This window comes from Physcomitrium patens, chromosome 2 (genome assembly GCF_059467195.1).
Source record: "Physcomitrium patens ecotype Gransden chromosome 2, ASM5946719v1, whole genome shotgun sequence".
NCBI lineage: Eukaryota > Viridiplantae > Streptophyta > Bryopsida > Funariales > Funariaceae > Physcomitrium > Physcomitrium patens.
The window spans coordinates 22,831,375-22,851,744 of record NC_143411.1 but is presented as its reverse complement, the minus strand read 5'-3'; the positions used below and the strand labels follow the sequence as shown (position 1 = coordinate 22,851,744).

Genomic DNA, 20,370 nt, shown 5'->3' with positions numbered 1-20,370 from the left:
AGCTCGCGCCCCTTCGAAGCGAGAGATGGTCCCCACATTCTCCAGAGTTATGCACCCAAGTCGCTGTTCTGCTGAAGGTTGTCCGTGTATAGTTCGCTGTTTCGTTAACTTAAATTCGCCCCGCTTCCTACCTGATATTCTCAACGACTTTGAAAGTTAACGGCGCGCACGCTGACACACGCGTACAAATGTATGGTTATTTATTTATTTATGTACATATATGCAAACAGACACCACGAGTTGGTTCAAATATGGGCACATCTATGAAACCAAAACAAGTTGAATCTCAGTGTCACACATCTTTCAGAGCATCCTTGCGGTAAAGCACATCATGACGGTCCACTTCGATTTACACAGCATCAGGTCTTGCTTGCAAATCATGGCATGAACGGTAGCTCCGAGAATGTTTCAAGCTAAAAGCTACTCATTTCTCGGAATCATGATCATTCATCTGCTTCCACCGACAAACCAACAGATTAGGGGGCCTCGTACGACTTGAATAAGTGTTGATAAACTCTGGATTTATTGCAAACAAATCGTTATTCTATTCAAGGTGCTAAATCATTGCAGCCCAGGTTGAAATTAAGTCGTCAGTTACGTCTTCTGCCAAGCAGGTGGTGTCGGTGTTAGTGTGCCAATAAAGGTGGGGTTGATGTTGAGTCAACCAAATAAAGTTGCACTTAGCTGATTCCAAAGCATGTGTTGTTCGGAGCAAGTGTTTTAAAATTTCAAAGCATGTGTCATGGGATGTTATAATATTATTTTTGTATATTGCATTGCATGATCTTTTCTAGATAAGGTCTTTTTATTCTATAGTTTTTGTCTTGTTTTTGTCTTTTTTAACTTATTTGATGATATTTAATTAGTTGTAAGTTATGATGATTTTATAATAAATATTAGAAAATATGCACAAATCGAATCTTTTTAGCTTATTTTCAAATTTACTTATTTATTTAATTGAATTTAATTAAATTATTCAATTAAATTTACTTAAATTATTTAACTAAATAGATTAAAAGAATTTTTACACTATTGATATTTTCTTACAATACACTACAAAAGATCTATTTTTAGATTGTAAGAAATAGGATTTATTAGATAAATTTTTTTTAATTATTTTAAAAAAACTGAAGTTATAAAATTTTGTCTTTATCAAAAGATCATACTAAATCTACTTTAATATAATTATTTTTTCATTTAAAATAATAAAATATATTTCTTGTAAATTGAATATTAAAACATAGATTTATATCTTAAGAATCAAATTAAGATTTAGTATAGAATTGTTTTGATTTTTTGTGTAAGCATACTTTTATTAATTTTCTTCTTTTAATTTGAATTAAACATAGATGTTAGTAGAAGCAAATAGTTTTATATAATTTGGTTGATAAATATATTTTTTTAAATAAAAAATACATATATTTTGTCAATAAAGCATTCTATTAATAACATTGTATTTGAAAACATATCTATATAAATATATATCATACATTTCTTAAAGAAAAAAAATTAATGTTTCTTAATGAACATATTATCTATTCAATATTAAAAAAAATTAATTGTTATATTTATGAAGTAATATAAAATTTTATTTTATATTCATAATATTATTAATTGTTACATATTAAATCTGTTCTTTCTTTAAAAAAATATATAAATAAGAATATAAAAGAGTAAGTCTGGAAGTCATAGAATTCATCTAAAGATTTTATTTTAATTGTCAACTTCTAATTTTAGTAAGAAATAAATTTATTATTGCTAAAATAGAAAAGAATAGAAACAATAGTATTTCAATTTAAAAAATCTTCTAACTTTTCTAGAGTGGCTATGTATAAATGTAAGAATAAATATTAAATTTACTCTTTATCAATTAATTCACATGGACTTCCTTCAAACAAATTCTCTACACCATTTTTTGTATTATTTTTTGCTTAATGCCTATAATTGTGTGAAGGACATGAATCTTAAAGAAAGAAATCTCCAATATACTCTTGTGACACTAAAAAGAATTAGAAAGTCACTTAAAGATGATATATTATTGAACTAGAATGGCTACAGCCAAAAAAAAGAAGAAAGTCTAGAAACAAGACTAAGGATTAGAAAGGCATTGACAAGAATAAAGAAGGTTGCACTCTTGCCTCCATATATACTCTTAACTAGGAGCTACGTGGCAATGTCCTATAGGACCTACAAAATGTGTTGACTTTGCAAGATATGTATCCTAATTTACAAGGCAAGTTTTCTATGTATGCACCACATAGTTAACTTGTTTTGCAAGCTACCAACATGTAGTGAACTTGTTAACCATGTTTCTAACCTACCAATCAACTACAAACACATTTAAAGTCAAAGAAAAATCTATAAAGCTTCTAGGAAGCTTCTCTAGAAGGTATTATGAAATTAATCTATCTTTACCTACTTTTACCTACTTCTACCTAATCATATAGGTACTTACTAGAGTACCTATGAATGTCCGTGACAAATTGCTATAGAAGTTTTTTTTTTTTTTTTTTTTTTTTCTTTTAAGTTTCTTACTTTTAGAGTGCCACTATAGAAATAATCTATAGCATAGATATGTAGCTTATAAGCTCCATAGTTCTCAAGAGATTTTTCAATGGCATTTTTAATAATTAAAATATAGAGATGCAAGATTGAAATTATTATCAATCAATTTAAATGTTTTGTTAAATTCCAAATTTAATTCAAGATTATTTTAATTTTCTTACTTTTATAATTTTATTATATTTTATTTATATTTTATTTATATTTTTTATATTTTTTATAAATAAAAATATTATCTTTTCAAAAATAAATTATATATTTATATTCTTGGCCAAATTTATACTAGTGTTAATCTTAAAAGTTTTACTTATTGAATAATAATTTAATGATTAGAATTATTTGAATTGATATTATGTATTATTAAAAAGAAGAATAAAACTTAATATTTAATAAATTTAAAGATCAAATTTTGGCACTTAATAGATATAAATACGTCTATAATTCAATAGATCAAAAATAATTTTTTTCTAAACTTTGCTTTACTTTAGAGATTAATTTTTGGTCACTTTAAATCAATACTAAATAATTATTTCTATTAATAATTGTTAATATATAAGAGATAATTTTTTTTTTGATAAAATTTATAAGTTGTAGCTAAAATTGATATTAAAAAAAAATTATCGCCAACTATTTGTTTAAGTTAGATTGCATAAAAATCAACTTTTATAGAGGCTACAAAAACTAATCTTATATAAAAAAAAATATAGAAAAAAACACCAAGTAGTAAGTTGAAAATAGATCTTGCATCTATAATTAATTTATAGAAAAAATTTGTATTAAAAAAAACAATAAAAATAGGGAGTTATTAAATCATATCTTAATGTTGTTAAAGCCATACCATCCAAACTATGTGATGATTAATTTTAAAGCATAAGAAATGAGGGATGAGAATAGAGAATAAGAATTGGAGGTTGAAAACTAGGAATGGGAGACTATCAAGGATATGAATCAAGGCAAGAAGAATCTCAAAACACTCATGTATAACTTAAGAAGAATAAATATTTACTACAAAAGTATTATAGTATTAAGACTAGAATGGCTATTGCCAAAGACGAGAAGAATTTAGACTCTTGAGACTAGACTAAGAATGAGAAAGGTGTTGACAAGAGTGAAGAAGGCTTCACTCTTGCCTCCATATTTATTATTTAATATCAAAGCTTTATCTTTTTTAATGAAGAGTAGATTACCTATTTTTTCTTGACAAAAGATAGGCATATTAGAAATTATAGATTATCTATTTTTAAATTTATATTTTTTTCAAAAATATATTTATTATTTTTAATCCTTTTCTATTTTTTATTCTAAATATTATGCAATATTTTTTTATTCTATTATCATGGCCAAGTTTGTAAAAATATATAATATAGTAGCACAAATTCAAAAAAAATCAAAGTATTAGTATTTGTAATGCATCAACTCAATTTATTACAAAAAATACCATTAAAATTGATTAAAATAGAAGATGTGTAGATGAATGAAGCTACTTCAATATCTACATGTCTACAAATAACTTCTCATATGGTAGAACATCTTACAAGCATTACCACCTATATTAAATAAAATATTTTCTTACTTAAATTTTTTGATGGTACAAGATCAAAGTTGTGAGGATTTATCAATCAATTATAATTAGTAATTGAGCTTCAATATCAAAACTACTCAATTTTAAGATCAAAGATTAGGTTCATCAAAAAAAAAATGCTTTATTATAGTTTTTATCCTTCCTAAAATAATATGATTCATTATTGAATAATTTGGAATTTTTTTAGATAAAATTTAATCCATATTTAGAAAGCATGATGTAATTTGTGTTGCAACTAATAAGATTATGATCTTATGCTAAATAAATTATATTGTATTATTATATACTTCATAATTTTAACAAACTAAAAACTAATATCTAGTAGGATTATTCTTCATTTATTTACCAATTTTTTTATGAATTATAATATGACATAATGATTTGATGATGAACTTACTTAACATTCAAACATTAAGTTCAGTAATTGAATTTTCTATGAAGAGTGATAATCAAATTTTTTAATTCAAAACTAAGAATTAAACAAGTATATCATAATACCTTTATAACCATACTCCTAATTGTCAAAATACAAAAAAAATCACGCAATTTGATTCATTTTAAAAATATATAAAACATAAGCAACATATTTATTTTGTATTTCATAAACTTAGAAATGAAAGATTCTATGCTAGGTTAAAAAAATGAATAGTTTATATAATTTAAGTCAATTTTTTATGGTGTTATAATGGATCTAATAAAAATATAAACTACCATGGATTTGAAAAAAATATCAAAAATAATAAATAATTTTTAATCTTTTTTTATATTTTTAAAATTATTATGAGATTTATTTTAAGAACTTCTTTTTATTTATAATTTTACTTACACATTTGACTTATAAAAAAAACTTACTTAAATTAAAGAAATTATAAAGTATTTCAAGTTTTTTAACAATATTTATTACAAAACTAATATTATACTAAATTTATTTATTGAAATGTTTTTTTAAAAAAAATGGATGAACCAAATTTTACTTTAGGTGTAATGTTGTCAAAAAAATAAATAAAGCAAAAACTTCATTTCATAGTTTTTTATTTAAGAATTGTTTTAGAAATCAAAAATAAATTATGAAATCCACAAAAATATCTTCTTACAATTATAGATTCATTTCAAGAAAGATGTTATCATTTGAAAATAGCTTTAATTCTAATGATGGTATATTTTGATGATAAGAATCTTAAGTATTTTATATCAACATATATCTTGAATTGTTGCCAAATCCATTAGAACATATTTTTATCTAAAATCATATTTGATATTATTAATTGGTCAAAAAAAGAATCATAAGATACTTTATATAGATATTTTTTTTCTTATACCAAAGTACAAGAAGCAACTTATGATCAATAAAAATAATTCTTTTGAAACTAGAGAAATTTCACGTTTGAGTTATATAAATCAACAATAATAGTTGATTAAATATTTCTTAATCATGATTATTTAAATATTTCCTTTGACCTTCTTATATATAGCATTAAAAAAAATTCTTTTGAGTATCATCATACTTCTAAGTTTGAATCTAAGAATAAAATTTTCTATTTTATAGGATGCATTTATATATATATATATATATATATATATATCTTAAAAAGTGAATCACAATTATTTGATCTTCTAACTTATCATGATTTCTCTACAACAAGATATTTTGGATATTTTAACACTTTGAAGTTAATTTCAAAAAAAAATTAATTGCTTCAAATAAAAAAATAATAATCAATTTTATGCAATCATATGATATTTGTTTAAGGTCAAAGACTCATTGTCATTGATCTTATAGACTTTATCCATATCAAAAAAATCATAATCATTTGTTTCTATTGATTTTATTAGCAATCTTTTAATTTCAAGTTCTTATGATTCTATATTTTGATACTAGATTGCTTAAATAATGTGGTGCATTTTGTATCATGTACAAAAACTATCACATCAACAAAAACCACTATGTTTTTTCTTGACAATATCTTTTGCTATCATGGATTCTCAAAAGATATAATATCAAAGAAAGAGTTTTAATATTTTATCTTAATTTTAGAGAATTCTATATAAAATGTTGAAGGTCAACATAAAACTATTGCCAACCTTATATTCTTAAATTAATAGACAAACTAAGCAAGTAAATCAAGTATTGGAGTAGTATTTGCAATATATTATTATCTATCATCAAGATAATTGGACAAATTTTTCATGATTTGGAGAGTTTATTTACAATGATAAATATATTTTTTTAGTAAATAATTACCATTATGTGCTAATTATGGTTATTATTTGTAATTTTATATTTTTAACTTTTTAAAAGTTAATAATCTTATAATAAAAGATATGGCAATTTTTTTTATTAATGTTATGTACAACAATAAAGATACAATCAAATGAAGCTCAAAAATAACAAAAGATCAACACAAATTTTTATTTAAAAGAATAATCTCAATTCCAAGTTGATAATAAAATGTGATACTCTATTGTAATATCAAAACAAATTGTCATTGTAATAAATTGGATTTTTATAGACTTAGTCTATTTTCTAGTCGTAAACAAATTAACTACATTGCATCTTCAATACATCTAACAAAGTCATTAAAAATTAAATCTATTTTTTATGTATTTCTTTATAATCTAATTAGATGGTGGATATACCAAGAAGAATACAATTATGATGTCTATTACTAGAAGTCAACAACAATTAAGAGTTTTAATTGAAAAAAGTCTTGGATTTAAAGCAATGCCAAAATGATTTAGAATATCTTGTATATTAGTATTAATATGATATTAATGAATACAAATGGTAGCCATGTGAAAATTTAGCAAATATGTTTGAACTTTTATATGTTTTTTTTTTATTAAGTATATCCATTAAAACCAAAGACTAACCATTCACAATAAAATGCTATAAATGAAGGAGAAACAAGTTTAAAGATTAATTTGTAGAATTTCTTTGCAAATATAGAATACCAATAGTTAGCAAATTCATCTCAATAGTTGTCTTTTTGCAGAATTTCTAAATGTTGCACTTAAATTGTTCAAACCTAAAAAATATTGCAATTTTAATGAAGATTCTTAGAAAAAACATATTTTTTAAAAAATAGATAGTAAGATATAATATGTTTGTTACTAAGATCTTAAAAAAGACTAATGATGCATGATGACACTATTAGAGGTGGTACTATATGTGATAGAATGCAAAATTTATTATTTGAAGTTGGTTATAAAACCCTCAAAATGATCAAATAATTAGGTGGTCTTTTTGCTTTGGTATGGAATGTTATCAATGGTTGAAGAGACATATTGATAACCTTCATGCAAAAGAAAGATTAGAGTTTGTTGTTAACACCATTTGACAAATGTTGGACTTCATCAACTTATGAAGCAATTTGATAGTTTTTGTAGAAGTTATTGTCTAAAATAAAAATATATATCACAAATATCTATAATTACTAATATATTTAATTGGATAAGTAAAATTAGGTAGAAATTGATAAAAGTAGATTAAATTATTAATATCTTGTTACAAAGCTTCTTAGAAGTTTCATAGATGAAGATTTGACTCTACATTTGTATGATAGGTAGTTTAAAAACTTGGTCAACCAATTGGCCATATATTGCACATTAAACTTATACTATACATCAAATACAAGTTATACATGTATCATTTGATCTATAAGGTATTGTTATGTAGCTCTGTAATAAGATAGTATAAATTGAGGCAAGAATGAGATCTTCTTTACTATTGTCAATGTTTTTTGTGCCTCCAGTCTAGTTTTAAGAATCTTCAATCTTATTGTCTTTGATAATAGTCATTGTAGTTTCTTCTAAAACATACATATTTTATTTTTTGTTTTAGCTACCTGATTTTAATATATGTCTTACTTATTTATTTGCAACTTTAAAGTTCTTGTTTTTGGCAATTGTTTTTCAAACCTTTGTATATTTTTTATTGTCTTCAATAATTGATGTTATTTTATAATTTGACCTATTCTAAATAAATTTTACTAATTTTTATTTTATTTTATAGTTTATTATTATTAATTTGTGTTGTGTTAAGTGTTTTGAAATTTATGTTATATATCTCACAAATAAAATCCAACTTTTTTCAATATATTACTTGCTTACCAAACAATGTCTTAAAATTGTTATTAATTTTTAAATTTTTTTGAATTGCTTCATTATTTGCATTTTTTTCATACCTTCAAAATATTTCACTTAAACTACTTAGTTCAAATATGTACAAAACAAATATTTGTGCTAAGTTTTAGTTCCACATATGACCAACTTGAAGAAAGTTAACAAGAATAGTTATTAATTTTATTTTTGTAGACATAGTTATCTTCCAAATAAAACAAGTTCAATGTATGTTTTAGTAGTGCTAAACTGATACTCCTTTTTGTCATATATATGTGTGTATATATATATATATATATTCACCTCAGACATCATTAGCTAAAATGGGGTGACAAATATCATTACCTACACGAGAAAAAACACTACTGACTATGACATAATGATTGTTTTGACAACTGTCATTCACTCAGTAAAAAGTCCTTTCTAAAACTCATAGATTTAATTGATAGCTTCATAAATTACAACCGAGTTTCAACCTACTCTTAGTCTTACAGCAATGCAACTGGGTATTAAAGCTAATTGACATGTAATCAACTCAATAACCACATATCAATAAGGATCACCTAAAGAAATTCTAAAGAAACCGAGATATATAGCAGTGAAATTGAATGTGCAAGAGCACACATTACCTTTTTACAAAGAATACAACACAAGTACACTCGATGCTAGCGAACGCTTTGGAACAAGCATAGCGTATTGTAAGAACCTACAAACCCAGCTGCTAAATAAAGTTGTTGCCTAATCCTTATATTTGATGAGAAAATAATTCAATTTTGTCAATGATCTACAGTAAACCAAAACGTACTAAAGCTAGATGTCGCTCACGTCACCAGAACCTGCAGGCACTGTCGCAGTGTGCAATCTATCGTTTTAATGAGCAGGAGGTTTATTGAGAATCAATCTCTCATACATTTCAAGGAGGTCCTTCTTTGAAGGGTTTCGAGTGGATAGCACTTCGGCACCAAACCCAGCTTCTGTCATCTTCTGCTTCAGCTTTGCAATAGTCAACTTCCGGTAGTTAGTAGTTTCAACTATCTCGCTAGAGGTCGCTGCACTGCCACCTTCATCACCCTCATGCAAGTTACTACCGTTGTCGAAATGATGATCCATCTTGTTCCTCTTGAAGGCACTGCTGTCATTGTCAAAATCCGGTGCGGAAGTCTCGAATCCTGGTTCATATACATCATTAGTAAATGAAAATAGCATGCAGACCGAAAACAAACATAAAACCTCATATCAGCTCCAATCAAAATGAAACCAAACATACGATACTAAGAGAAACGTTGCGAGATAGCAAAAACACACCTTCATCTTGGAAGGGTCTTTTGCTACGAGAGGGGCCCATTGGGGACTTGCCAGGAGGTGTGTCCGTAAAACCCCGGACTCTGGTTTCCAAAGCTGTTTCGTGGTTGCGCACTGCTGTAAGTTGTCCCTGCAGATTATCAATCTGGCCCTGCATATGTTGAATCTGTACTGAAAGAGACTCGGCTCTTTGGCTTGCCTCAGCTTTAGCAGCTCTTTCACTGGCCAACAACTGCTCAAAAGCCTCCACTGTCTTCGCACGCTGCTCACGTGAAGAAGATAGCAAATCTTCCATTTCCTTCTCTCTTTCTTCATGCTGGATTTCCAATGCAGCGACCCTAGAGAATGCCTCTTGCTGCATATGCCTGGTCTCTTCAAGGTTCTAAAAATACCCATTGCAATAAGCATTGCAAAAACTCAGTGAGCGTAGAAGCCATATATAGACCGTATATGATAATACTCAAGTTGGCAGTGACTACCTACAAGCAAATCATTTAGCCTCAACAACACAAGTTACACTAAAAACATGAATAAATGGATGCACAGCACGTAACAAAAACAGCGAACACATGTAATTGGTACCTGGACTAATTCATCCCTTTCCAGTTCTAGGACTTGACACCGCCGTTGAATACGCTCAACTTCTGTCATTCTCTCTGCAGCCAGTTTCTGTGTCTCTAACTTCTCTCTCCCTTCAACGACTGCTTCGGCACGGGACTTTTCCGCAGCTTCAATTGCACGCTTTGCATCACGTTCTGCTATTTTCTTCATGTGCTCTGCTTCTTCCATCCTCCTGATGCATTCATTCATGCGTTGTTCCGCATGTGACTTGTCTTCTTCGGCCTTCTCTAGGTCTCTTCTAAGAGAAATAGACTGTGACTTTGTGCCTTCTAATTCATGTTGTACACGCTTTAGCTCCGACCGTAGGTTTATAACCTCTTCAGACTGGTCAGATGTTTTGAATTCAAGCTCCTGCAAAGTACGCAAATCCACTCTATTGTCAAAAGTCTCCAGAACTCAACACGATAGTTCTCAAATTCCACCAAGAATAACCTAATTTATAGTTGCTTACACTTTCATATAATCAATGGGAATAACAAAAAGCTCAGGGTGCATTACATGCAAGCGGGTATTCAGACCACTGATGCGGAACTCCCCTTGCTCCAATTTCGCCTGCAATTCCTTCACTTCATGCTCCTGCGAAAAAAAAGCTTCCCTTGTTTCAGTAAATGATTTCCAGCCAAGTAGAGGATATTCTAGAACTTGTATGCATGAATTTCATTTTACCTCCAGGTCATCTAGTTCAATGGAAATGGAAATGAACGGAGGGTTATACCTTTTCAGATATTTTCGCAGTATATTCAGCGCGCATTGAATCTTCGCGCAGTTGAGCTTGCTTCAATGCTCGCTCCTTTTGCGCGGTTGTCTTCTCAACAGCAGCCTTAGTATCAGCAGCAACCGTCTCATACTTTCGCTGCCATTCCGCAGCTTCTGCCTTCACTGACTCTGACTGCTCTCTCAAAGCTGACAACCTTGCCTCCGCGGTACTAGCCCGATTCTGTAAGTCATATGACCATACCACATAAATAAAACATTTCGAAGCACTGCAGCACTGGAAGATGGATCCCAAAGATACTTAACGTCACTGATAACGATACTTGCGACGAAATGATTTTTTTTTTTTCACCTGGAGAGATGCAACCTCAGAGTTCAGTCTATCAGTCTCAGCTCGCTGCACAGAAAGGTTCTGCTCATACTTGCTCTGCCAGTCAAAAGCCTCCTTCTTGGCGCTCTCTAGCTGAGTTAAAAGAGTGGCACGCTTCTCCTCAAGGGAAGTAACTTTCTTCTGTACGTTAGCATATTGAGCAGCTGCATTCTCAGAAGCTCTATTATAATCATTCATGATATTTTCATATCGCTTCTTCCAGTCTTGAGCATCGCGTTGAGCAGCTTCAGTCTGTTTAGCTGAGAAAGCCAAACGTTCTCCCATTGATCGCCCTTTCAATACAAGGTTTTGATACTCTGTTGCTGCTTTATCACTTGCTCGCTTCACAAGGTCGTGTATGGGACCAGCTAAACTGGAATCCAACAGAAACTATGTCAAATCCACGCAGAGAAGAAGATAAGTTCTAACCTGATAATATCGTCGCTAGACCGATATTAACTGAGTAAATATGCGCAAGATCCTAATTTAAATGTGAGACGAAACTAATCCTGGATTTCATCAGAAAGTCTTACTCGCGTAATCGCATGGAACAAAAGGGTATTAGACCACGATCTAAAAAGGTAAAAAATTATCAACGACACGTAGTGTCACTATTACGGTGACTCATTGCACATGTTAACAATCAAAAGAAGAAATAATAATAATAATAATAATAATAATAATAATAATAATAATAATAATAATAATAATAATAATAATAATAATAATAATAACAATGATAAAATCAAACATTGTAAATTATACCTTTTCTGCATGAACTGGACAAGTTTCTGATACTTGACAGAACCAGATACTTGAGCTACATACTCAGCCACCATTCCGTCCAAAACCTGCAAAAGAAAAAGTTCATATTATTATGAACCTCATTTTTGAAAATGATGAGAGACAACTTCAAGATGAACAAAAATAAAATAAAATAAAATAAAAATGAAAATAAAAATAAAAAAAACCTGAAGAAGGGGTAGCAATCACCACTACACCTTGATAACAGACTCAAATGTTGCGTCAGGAGCATTGCAAGCACTTCGAAGCTTCTCTTCCATAGTCCCCACTGCTCTTAAACACTTAAGCTCAGCTTCCATAGACGATTTCCGCTTAAACTCCTGCAAAACATCCCACGAAATTAATGAAGTGTCATTCTAAAGAGAAATTTGAGGTATGGAGAACAGAAAATAAAAATAAAAATAAAAATAAAAAACCTTCAAAAGCTACGGAAGGTCGATCTAAAAATGCACAAGCATTGGACAATAGATCCATTTTGATCATGAGAATGTACCTCAAATTGTCTTCTAAGAGTTGCGTGCAATTGCTTCTCGTAATTTCTTCGAACAGGTCCATTTCCAACAGCCTCGGAGTTGTAAACAGAAAATGCGGCTTGAACAGCTTCTTCTTGTGCTTCTTGAAGAGCAGCCTCCATTTCAGTGATACCAACATTCAAAGGCCAGTCAGCATCTACTAAGCATAGCATGTTGATATCGTGAAGTTCTCGATCTTTTACCCTGTGCGTCTCCCTTAAAGTAGCCAACTAGGAAATATAGAAGCGATATACAAGAAATTTACAACAAAGTGATGATCTCTCACCTCATCATAACTGACATCCTTGTTGAAGACTTGAGTATACTTCTCAACGGCCATATCATGGGCACGTCGGCACTCGTTCTCTTCCACATTCTACTCAGACAACCCAGTCGATACTCAGGAAAATAAATCAACACACAACCGCCCAATCCTAGCTTCGTGCAACTCCTTGTAGTCTAGGCAATTCTTAACTAAGCCTAACCAAGCACAGTGATGCTTTAATAAACAAGCGAGAACAGGAAGCATGTGAATGAATAAAGACAGTAGATTAGTATACTGAAAAAACTGATCCACGACATTTTTTAAAACCATAAGGACTAACCTGCCAAGAAGTTGCTATGGTGGGAACAGCACCAGCATTAATCGCATCCAAAAAGGATTGTGTTAGCCCAGCAAACATGGGTCCAGTCATCACAAGAGAGCCGAGCTGCTTTGGTCTCGTTCTTTCAAATATGTATTTCGTCAAAGCATCTAGTCCTGCTCTGAACTCAGGCCGCATTTTCTCCATCTGTACGACCAGCACCATAAGAAAAACTGCTGCTACATTACAGCATTAACTTGAAATCACAAAGTCTCAAGAGTTCCTAAAAAGATTAATATGGTACCCTTTACAGACATCAGGAAAGTGTAGTCAAGCTCACATTTATTTGGTCAAGTTTCTGCAGCTCTTTCTCGTCGTTCAAGGGCCTAACAAGTGTAAAACAATCACGCTCAGGAAACAGAGCGCGAATAGAATTTCGTATCTGAAGATATCACCAAGCAACGAATTAATTTTCTTTTACAATGAACACGACTAACTCTGGATTTTTCAAATGGACCATAAAATTAAACGTATTCAGCAGCCGTAGAGGCCTGGGCTTGGGTTTGATTGCAACAGTACAAAGGCTAACAAATATGAATGAACTGAACTAACCTCGTTTTTTGAAGCAATGGCTTTTCCAGATCCAGGAATGGGTTGCAAAGCTGACTCTAAATAATCCCTTGGAGTGATACGACGCCCATCCTCAGTCAAGTCCAAATAGAAATCCTGCGCAGAATACACATGGTTCTCAATTATGTCACTATCAGAAAAACGACAAAAGTAAAGAAATAAATAAATAAATAAATAATCTATAACAGAAAAACCAACAAGTTTATGAACCAAAGACAACTACCACAATGTAAACACAACAATGCATCTTTCTACAGTCGAGAGAAGTGTTTTCATTCAAAGCCATTGCTGACTGTGAGTTATCCATCAGATCCAGAAAACCTAAGATACTAGAAGACAAATATCTCACCCGAAGCAACCATAGAAAAAGAGGAGAAAACTGTCCGATCTCAGAAGCTGAAGCTGCTTGAGAAGATGATGATGCTCGAACTTGGATATGTTTGGTCATCTCCGTCACAAGAGATAATTTGTCTAGTGCTGCCTCATCAATTCCACCCATCTATTGAAGCCAGAGTAATACATCAGGTAAAAATTGCATGAACCTAAACAAAAGCTTCTGAAAATTATATCAGAGTCCCTAACATGCTGATGCTATGTGATTCCGCCAGAATTTGTAGAAGATCGTCCAGGTTATGTATGAGAAGGTACTTGAACAAATATAGAAAACAACGGAAATCACTGAGGAAAAATATGATCACTGTGCAAAGGACTTACCTGATTGTAAACAAACATACTCGACAATAAGACTGCTAAGGAGAATATCTGTGTGCTATATGTTCCCTGTCCAGTGTACACAAGCTCGGCAATGAGTAGAACTCCAAATCAAAAACAAACTTCATGTACAAAACACTCTTCATATGGAAACAAAAAAATATATTAACATAAAAGAAATGCATAGAACCATTTCCAACGAATCGGATCAAGCCAGGAAAGTCAGAAATACTAAAATCGAGTCTAGAAGGAAAATTTTACCGTTTGATCATAAGCATCTATCCCTTCGCTGTCCAGGAGTAACAAGCTGTACTCACTACCATCAGGTGCTGTCCTCTTCAAAGGAGAACTCCACATCCATAAACCTTTTGTACAAGGTCTGTGTGTGGGTGCGACAGTGAAACCACTACTCCGTCCAAGAAGCTGTAAAGAATCAAACAACGCTACGTATTCACTAATAGAAACTACTACAGTATATCAAGATTTACGAACTGAAATACATAAGGATGTGACAGGGTCAAGAAACTGGGAGGGTACTATTTTTATGATCGGATTAAACATAGACATACACAGGAGTACAAAATGCAGCGGTGCCCCTGTTATGTATCAGAGACGACGCGCAAAACAAACCTGATTTAAGATGAAACTCTTCCCCTGCCGAGCACGTCCACACACAGCTACTACACCAAGCGGACCTTTCACCATATGTAGGGCCGCCACCGCTTCAGGATCCATCTTAAACTTCCCTCTCTCATCACAGTACACCAACCTTAGAGGGCGAGCTGGACCACCTGCGCCACTCATGGTGGGGGTTGCATATTGCGGCCGCTTCATTTGTATAACAACTGGTTTTTCAGGCTCCGGTTCAGGCTCATCGAGCTTGGGCGGTTTTTGGGGAGTCCGAAAACCAAATCTGGACATCATCTTGCTAGCTTAACCAATTCTCCTGTACTAACAGTGGATGGAGTTTGATGAGCCCCTCTCAAAACTCCACCCGATTCAGTGAGTTGAGCTCCTGTATTAGATCTTTCATTAACCTGCACAAGAAAATATCATTTTAGAAGTAAATGACCAAAACCACAGACTATGTGACGGCAAGTAACAGCATCAGCTAAGCTTGAACACATTTGATCAATAAGTGAAGACGCGTAACAAATGCTGCTGGACCTGAAAGATTCTCTGAAATGGATACCAAGTAGTTGTCTACTGCAGACAACAACTGTGATACTAGATGACAGTGACAACAACCCCTTCATCACTAACAAAATTTTAAATACAAACAGGAGAGTTCGATCACTTCGCAGAAAAGCCGTAATCCGTCGAAGAAAGGCGTGAGGCGAGATTCAAATACTCGAATTTAAGGCGTGATAATAACTCAAGCATGAGTTTGCATCACAAAAAAGACACAAAAGTTTGCTCTACTCCGCATTTTGAACTTGGCAATATATTTTGTTCAATTTAACATTGTGAGTAATATTCTTGACGATGCTGATTAGGGAAAAATCATTATTACATGTCGAGAAAGAAAAAAAAAGAATTAACCCCACTTCACCAGCTCCACCGCTTCATGCCTACTCAGCATTTGAGAGGACGGCAAAACGCTAGAGGAAATAATCAATGTATGCAACAACAGCATTAAGCCTTCATCTGAAACGTTACCTTGTCTTTCGATCCCAAATCTGCATTGTGAGAAGACAAGACCTTAAAAACACGAAATAAATGAACTCTGGGATTCATGAACCTCGCCCCAAGCTAACCTACGAACGTACATTCCATCAAAAGGAGCTCCAAAGGAACCAAGAAAAATTAAGGCAATTCATCACGATCAAATGCATGTGCATGAACAACCCTGGGGAAACCCTCTCTCGAAGGCAAAGTACTCGAACCGACCTAAAACCTCCGTTACACCCTCAAACTAAACCATCCGAAAAAGGACAAAAAATCCCTTGTTAATGACTAGCTCTATAACACGTTTCTCTTCGTACTAAAAACACAAACAGAAATTTGTCAACGGCAACAAAAGCAGCTGAACACAGACGCTCTTCCCATGCAGCTGCTAGAGTACCATTGAAAATCCATTCTAATGTCAACACAAGACACAATAATATTGCGCTCGATATTTATGATAATTTTAAAACCCCACAGCTCAACTCACCTTCTCAAATTTTCCTGTTAACAAACCAAGCTCCGAGGTACTAGCTCCGAGACAGTCCTCGTAACTTCGAAGCTCCAAAGCAATCCAACGCGGACCTTAGCGGGACAAAGAAGAAAATAGCAAGGTGGAGTTCGGTCGTTGGAAACCCTACAACGGACGATTAATGAGAAGCTATCGAAGAAAACACGTTCAACGAACGATCAATGGAAGCAGGCAGTGTAGGCAAGAGACATGGGGGGAGCTGGCATCGAGAGCCTCCGAAATTGGCGAAGCCAGAACGCACGGGAAAGAGACTCGTGGCCGTCGATTGGGAAAAGACATAATCGACGGGCAATATCTCCCGGAATCGCAGGGACGGCATCCGGCTGCCTTTGAAATTCCTTCAGTAATTCGACGCTACGGGAACAGGTCGCGGGCAACGGCTTCGACCGGTTCCCGCGCGTTCTCGATGTCAGCTCCATAGTAATAGGTGTCTATTGTTCACTTCACGTCAAATTATATTAACTAATGCCGCTTTTCATGTTACTTTTTTCACTCAAAAGTAACAGCATGCGTACCGAGAATTACAACATCCAAACTGATTGCTTAGATATATGGACAGTATTTTTTTTGTTTCGTAAAATGAAATAAATCATGCGATGCTCAGCCATTGTGAATGGCAAAAAAATTACACAGAGTTGAAATACTTGTAGATAAAGATTTCATTATCTGCAATTGTTTTAGCAAATTAACTGTACATACCTTTGATTTAGTGTACATGATGCTGAATTGTGCATCATCACCAAGGCTGTCTCTATCAATCCCTCTTTGTTTGTTTGTTTGTATGTGCGTAAACTCTTCTAATAAATCTTCACATATGAGATAATCCCTAATGCTGAAAAGATTGACCTCCTGTTTAGTTCAAAAATCATCATCTCTGAGATGCACATCTACACCACTAAGAGCCACCATCGTGTGCAAAACCTCATCAGTGCCATGTATAGGCTGTGTTAGAAGTCCTGTATTTTCAACACCTGAAGGAAAAACTATCTGGCGTAGCGGGTATGGTTGAATTCCAGAGATCTGAGGCAGCTAACAGAATTGAAAGGAGCAGATGCTGGGCGGAGAAGAGCAAGACATGAACGCAAGTTGAAAACTGCTTTTCATACAATTTGCTGGAAATGTTAATCAAAGCTTAACACTCTTCAAATTTTACTTCCACGTGTCAATCTAACATTCAAGCTTCTCATACAAACTCAGTGTCGTCAGTCTCGTTCAGGTGCTCTACCATGACTAACCGGAATCAAGGATGAGCACCACATAGTACCTCAGAACACCGACGTTTACTCAACCATAAGACTAGTACAATTTACGAAGTGCCACATTAATTGCATTGCGCAACACCTTATTGACGACTGATTTGGCTTTACCATGCATAGGAAGGCGAGAGCCAGAGACACTAGCGAAATCCTATGACGACACAAAGACATACACAGCCAGAGTGAGAGAGCATGCAAGAGAGAGCAGGAGAATGAAGAGCTACAGCCGGAAAGCGGACACAGCCGGTTTTGTTTCAGTATCCCTGCCCGTTGTTAAGCTGCCCGGTCCAATCCACAGCGCACTCCGTTCCCAGCAGGTGTGGCTTCATCCTGGCCATCGAACTTCCGTTGCCAAGAATCGACGGTGCCCATTCTCTCTCAGGCCTAAAAAGTTCCAGAATAGTTGAACAAAGTATAATAGGACTGACTAAGGCCATTTGGGACATTTGGTCAAGTATAGCTTCAGATTATTTTTCTTAGTAAAGTTTGGTTTTCTCATTATGTTCTATTTGGTCCTATTCTCTTTTATTCAGTCATGTCTTTCATGTTCGATTCTGTTTACTTAATTTCAGTTTTATTCTAGTATGTTTGGTCTTATATTGTATTGAGATCTTTGTTGTTATGGATTTGATAAGATTTTAGACTTTAAAATATCTAGTTTTATTTTATTGATATTAGAGCGAGTATTAGTCTGTTCTTTGGTAGTATGTTGATAGCCACTTTTAGTTGGAAGTCAATTGTTGTGATCACATTAGATACTATTTTGGAGCTACAATGAACTACTTTAAGAAGTCAGCTGGAAGAAAAGAAGGCATTACAATAACAAAGTGTAATAAATAAATTGTTGCATGGGAGATATAGTGGAGCAATTTCAGACGGACACTCAAATACAACACCCTCTAGGCCAGATAGCTACCATGCAAGAGCAAATAGAAGCTTCTAAGAGAAGGAAGTTGACATCTGCTAGGCTAAAATTGAGGAAGTCCGATACATACTCAAGGACCTTAGGATAAGAAGATATATGTTAATAGCTCTTCAACATGCAATAGTACTTATAATTATCTAAAGCAAAAACCAATGAAGGAATTACATATGATTCTAATTATTTGAGAGTTGTAACAGCCATTTGGTAGCGATATTAAGCTCAAAGCTATGGAACTCAAAACAAATTTGGTTATTGAGAGGAGTTTGAAACTGGGCTTAGGAATCAATTTTGGTCCATGAATGCAAAGAAGTTAGCATACAATTACTTAGCTAATCTTACACAATCTACGTTAGTGTAAAATTATATTTCTTGATTTAAGTTTTTATATCTTTAAATTGACAACATTTTAGAGGCAGAGATAATGGATCAATTTGTACAAGAATTGAAACTTGTGGTTCAATAAAAAGTAGAATTGAAACAAGACTAGTTTATTTTAAGAATTTAAGAGTCTTTTAATTTACAACCACGTAAAACATCATCATAAAATAGGACAAATTAGATAAAAAAAAACTGAACAAAATTAAATAAAATAGGTTATAAAAGACAAATTTATGCAAATAAAAATAAAATAAAATAAAATTGAATAAGAAGATGCTAAACCAAACTTTACTAAGAAAAAAGGTCCAAAACCATACCTAATCAAATGTAGAGAAAGCCTTGGTCAATCCAATTTATACTTTTTTCTACTAGCCTAGACTTTCTAAAACGTTATTAGATGATGGACTTTACTTAGGTAACCATCTTAAATTCCTTTAAGAAGGTTCTATGGTAGATCCCACCTAAATAACCACCTAAAGCTCTTTCTAGAATGTTTTATAATGGGTCTTATATAGGCCACTATACAATAGATATTAGTTTGTTTTTGTAAGATATTGATAAAATAAACTAATAGTCCATAGAATAGTCAATTTAGGAGGATAGATGATTGATTCAATTATTAAAAGCAGTTATTATAGGATTATGATTAGAATCTAGAAATCAATAGCAATTATATAAGAATTGTAGAAGTTTATTGGGAGGGCCAAATTGTGATAGTCATGAGTCAAGGTTAAGCTTGGTGCTACCTCTTTGCTTTTTTTTGTTTTCTTTGTTGTTAAAGAGTAATGGATAGTTTTTGAATACTGAAAAGTGAATCTGTGGAATAAATCAGAGATTGATTTATGAGTTATTGATTATGTAATTGGAGTATTATCTGATTGAATTATATAAGAAGTTATTAGAAGATTGATTATGGATGGAAGATTATGATTGTTGTTTATTGAGAGTTGTGTATGTACTGAGAAAGGAAATTGGTGATTACAGAAATTTTGTGAATTTAGATTGGTTGGAGTGAAGTCTGTTATTATTGGTGTTGGATGGAATTTATGAGTTTTGAGTAGTCTTTTAAGAGTACAAGGTTGCACACTGTTGTTATCTGTTGA

At 32.4% G+C, this 20,370-nt stretch overlaps 1 protein-coding gene across 2 annotated transcripts; it reads right to left on the bottom strand.

Moving 5' to 3' along the window:
* Positions 1 to 8,856: 8,856 nt before the first annotated feature.
* Positions 8,857 to 16,887, bottom strand: LOC112278363 (uncharacterized). Of its 2 annotated transcripts, XM_024511714.3 has the most exons (19): positions 16,667 to 16,887; positions 16,171 to 16,190; positions 15,142 to 15,548; positions 14,773 to 14,934; positions 14,515 to 14,580; positions 14,150 to 14,299; positions 13,783 to 13,896; positions 13,511 to 13,612; positions 13,192 to 13,377; positions 12,873 to 12,962; positions 12,568 to 12,702; positions 12,272 to 12,394; positions 12,036 to 12,121; positions 11,253 to 11,643; positions 10,902 to 11,123; positions 10,685 to 10,762; positions 10,148 to 10,537; positions 9,569 to 9,947; positions 8,857 to 9,432 (listed from the first exon to the last, which is right to left on the bottom strand). In XM_024511714.3, exons 3-19 carry the CDS (start codon positions 15,433 to 15,435, stop codon positions 9,134 to 9,136), a joined length of 3,267 nt encoding a protein of 1,088 aa, XP_024367482.1. In that variant the 5' UTR covers positions 15,436 to 15,548; positions 16,171 to 16,190; positions 16,667 to 16,887; the 3' UTR covers positions 8,857 to 9,133. The 2 variants fall into 2 exon arrangements, with proteins under 2 accessions (XP_024367482.1, XP_024367491.1); XM_024511723.3 differs by lacking the exon at positions 16,171 to 16,190.
* Positions 16,888 to 20,370: the final 3,483 nt, after the last annotated feature.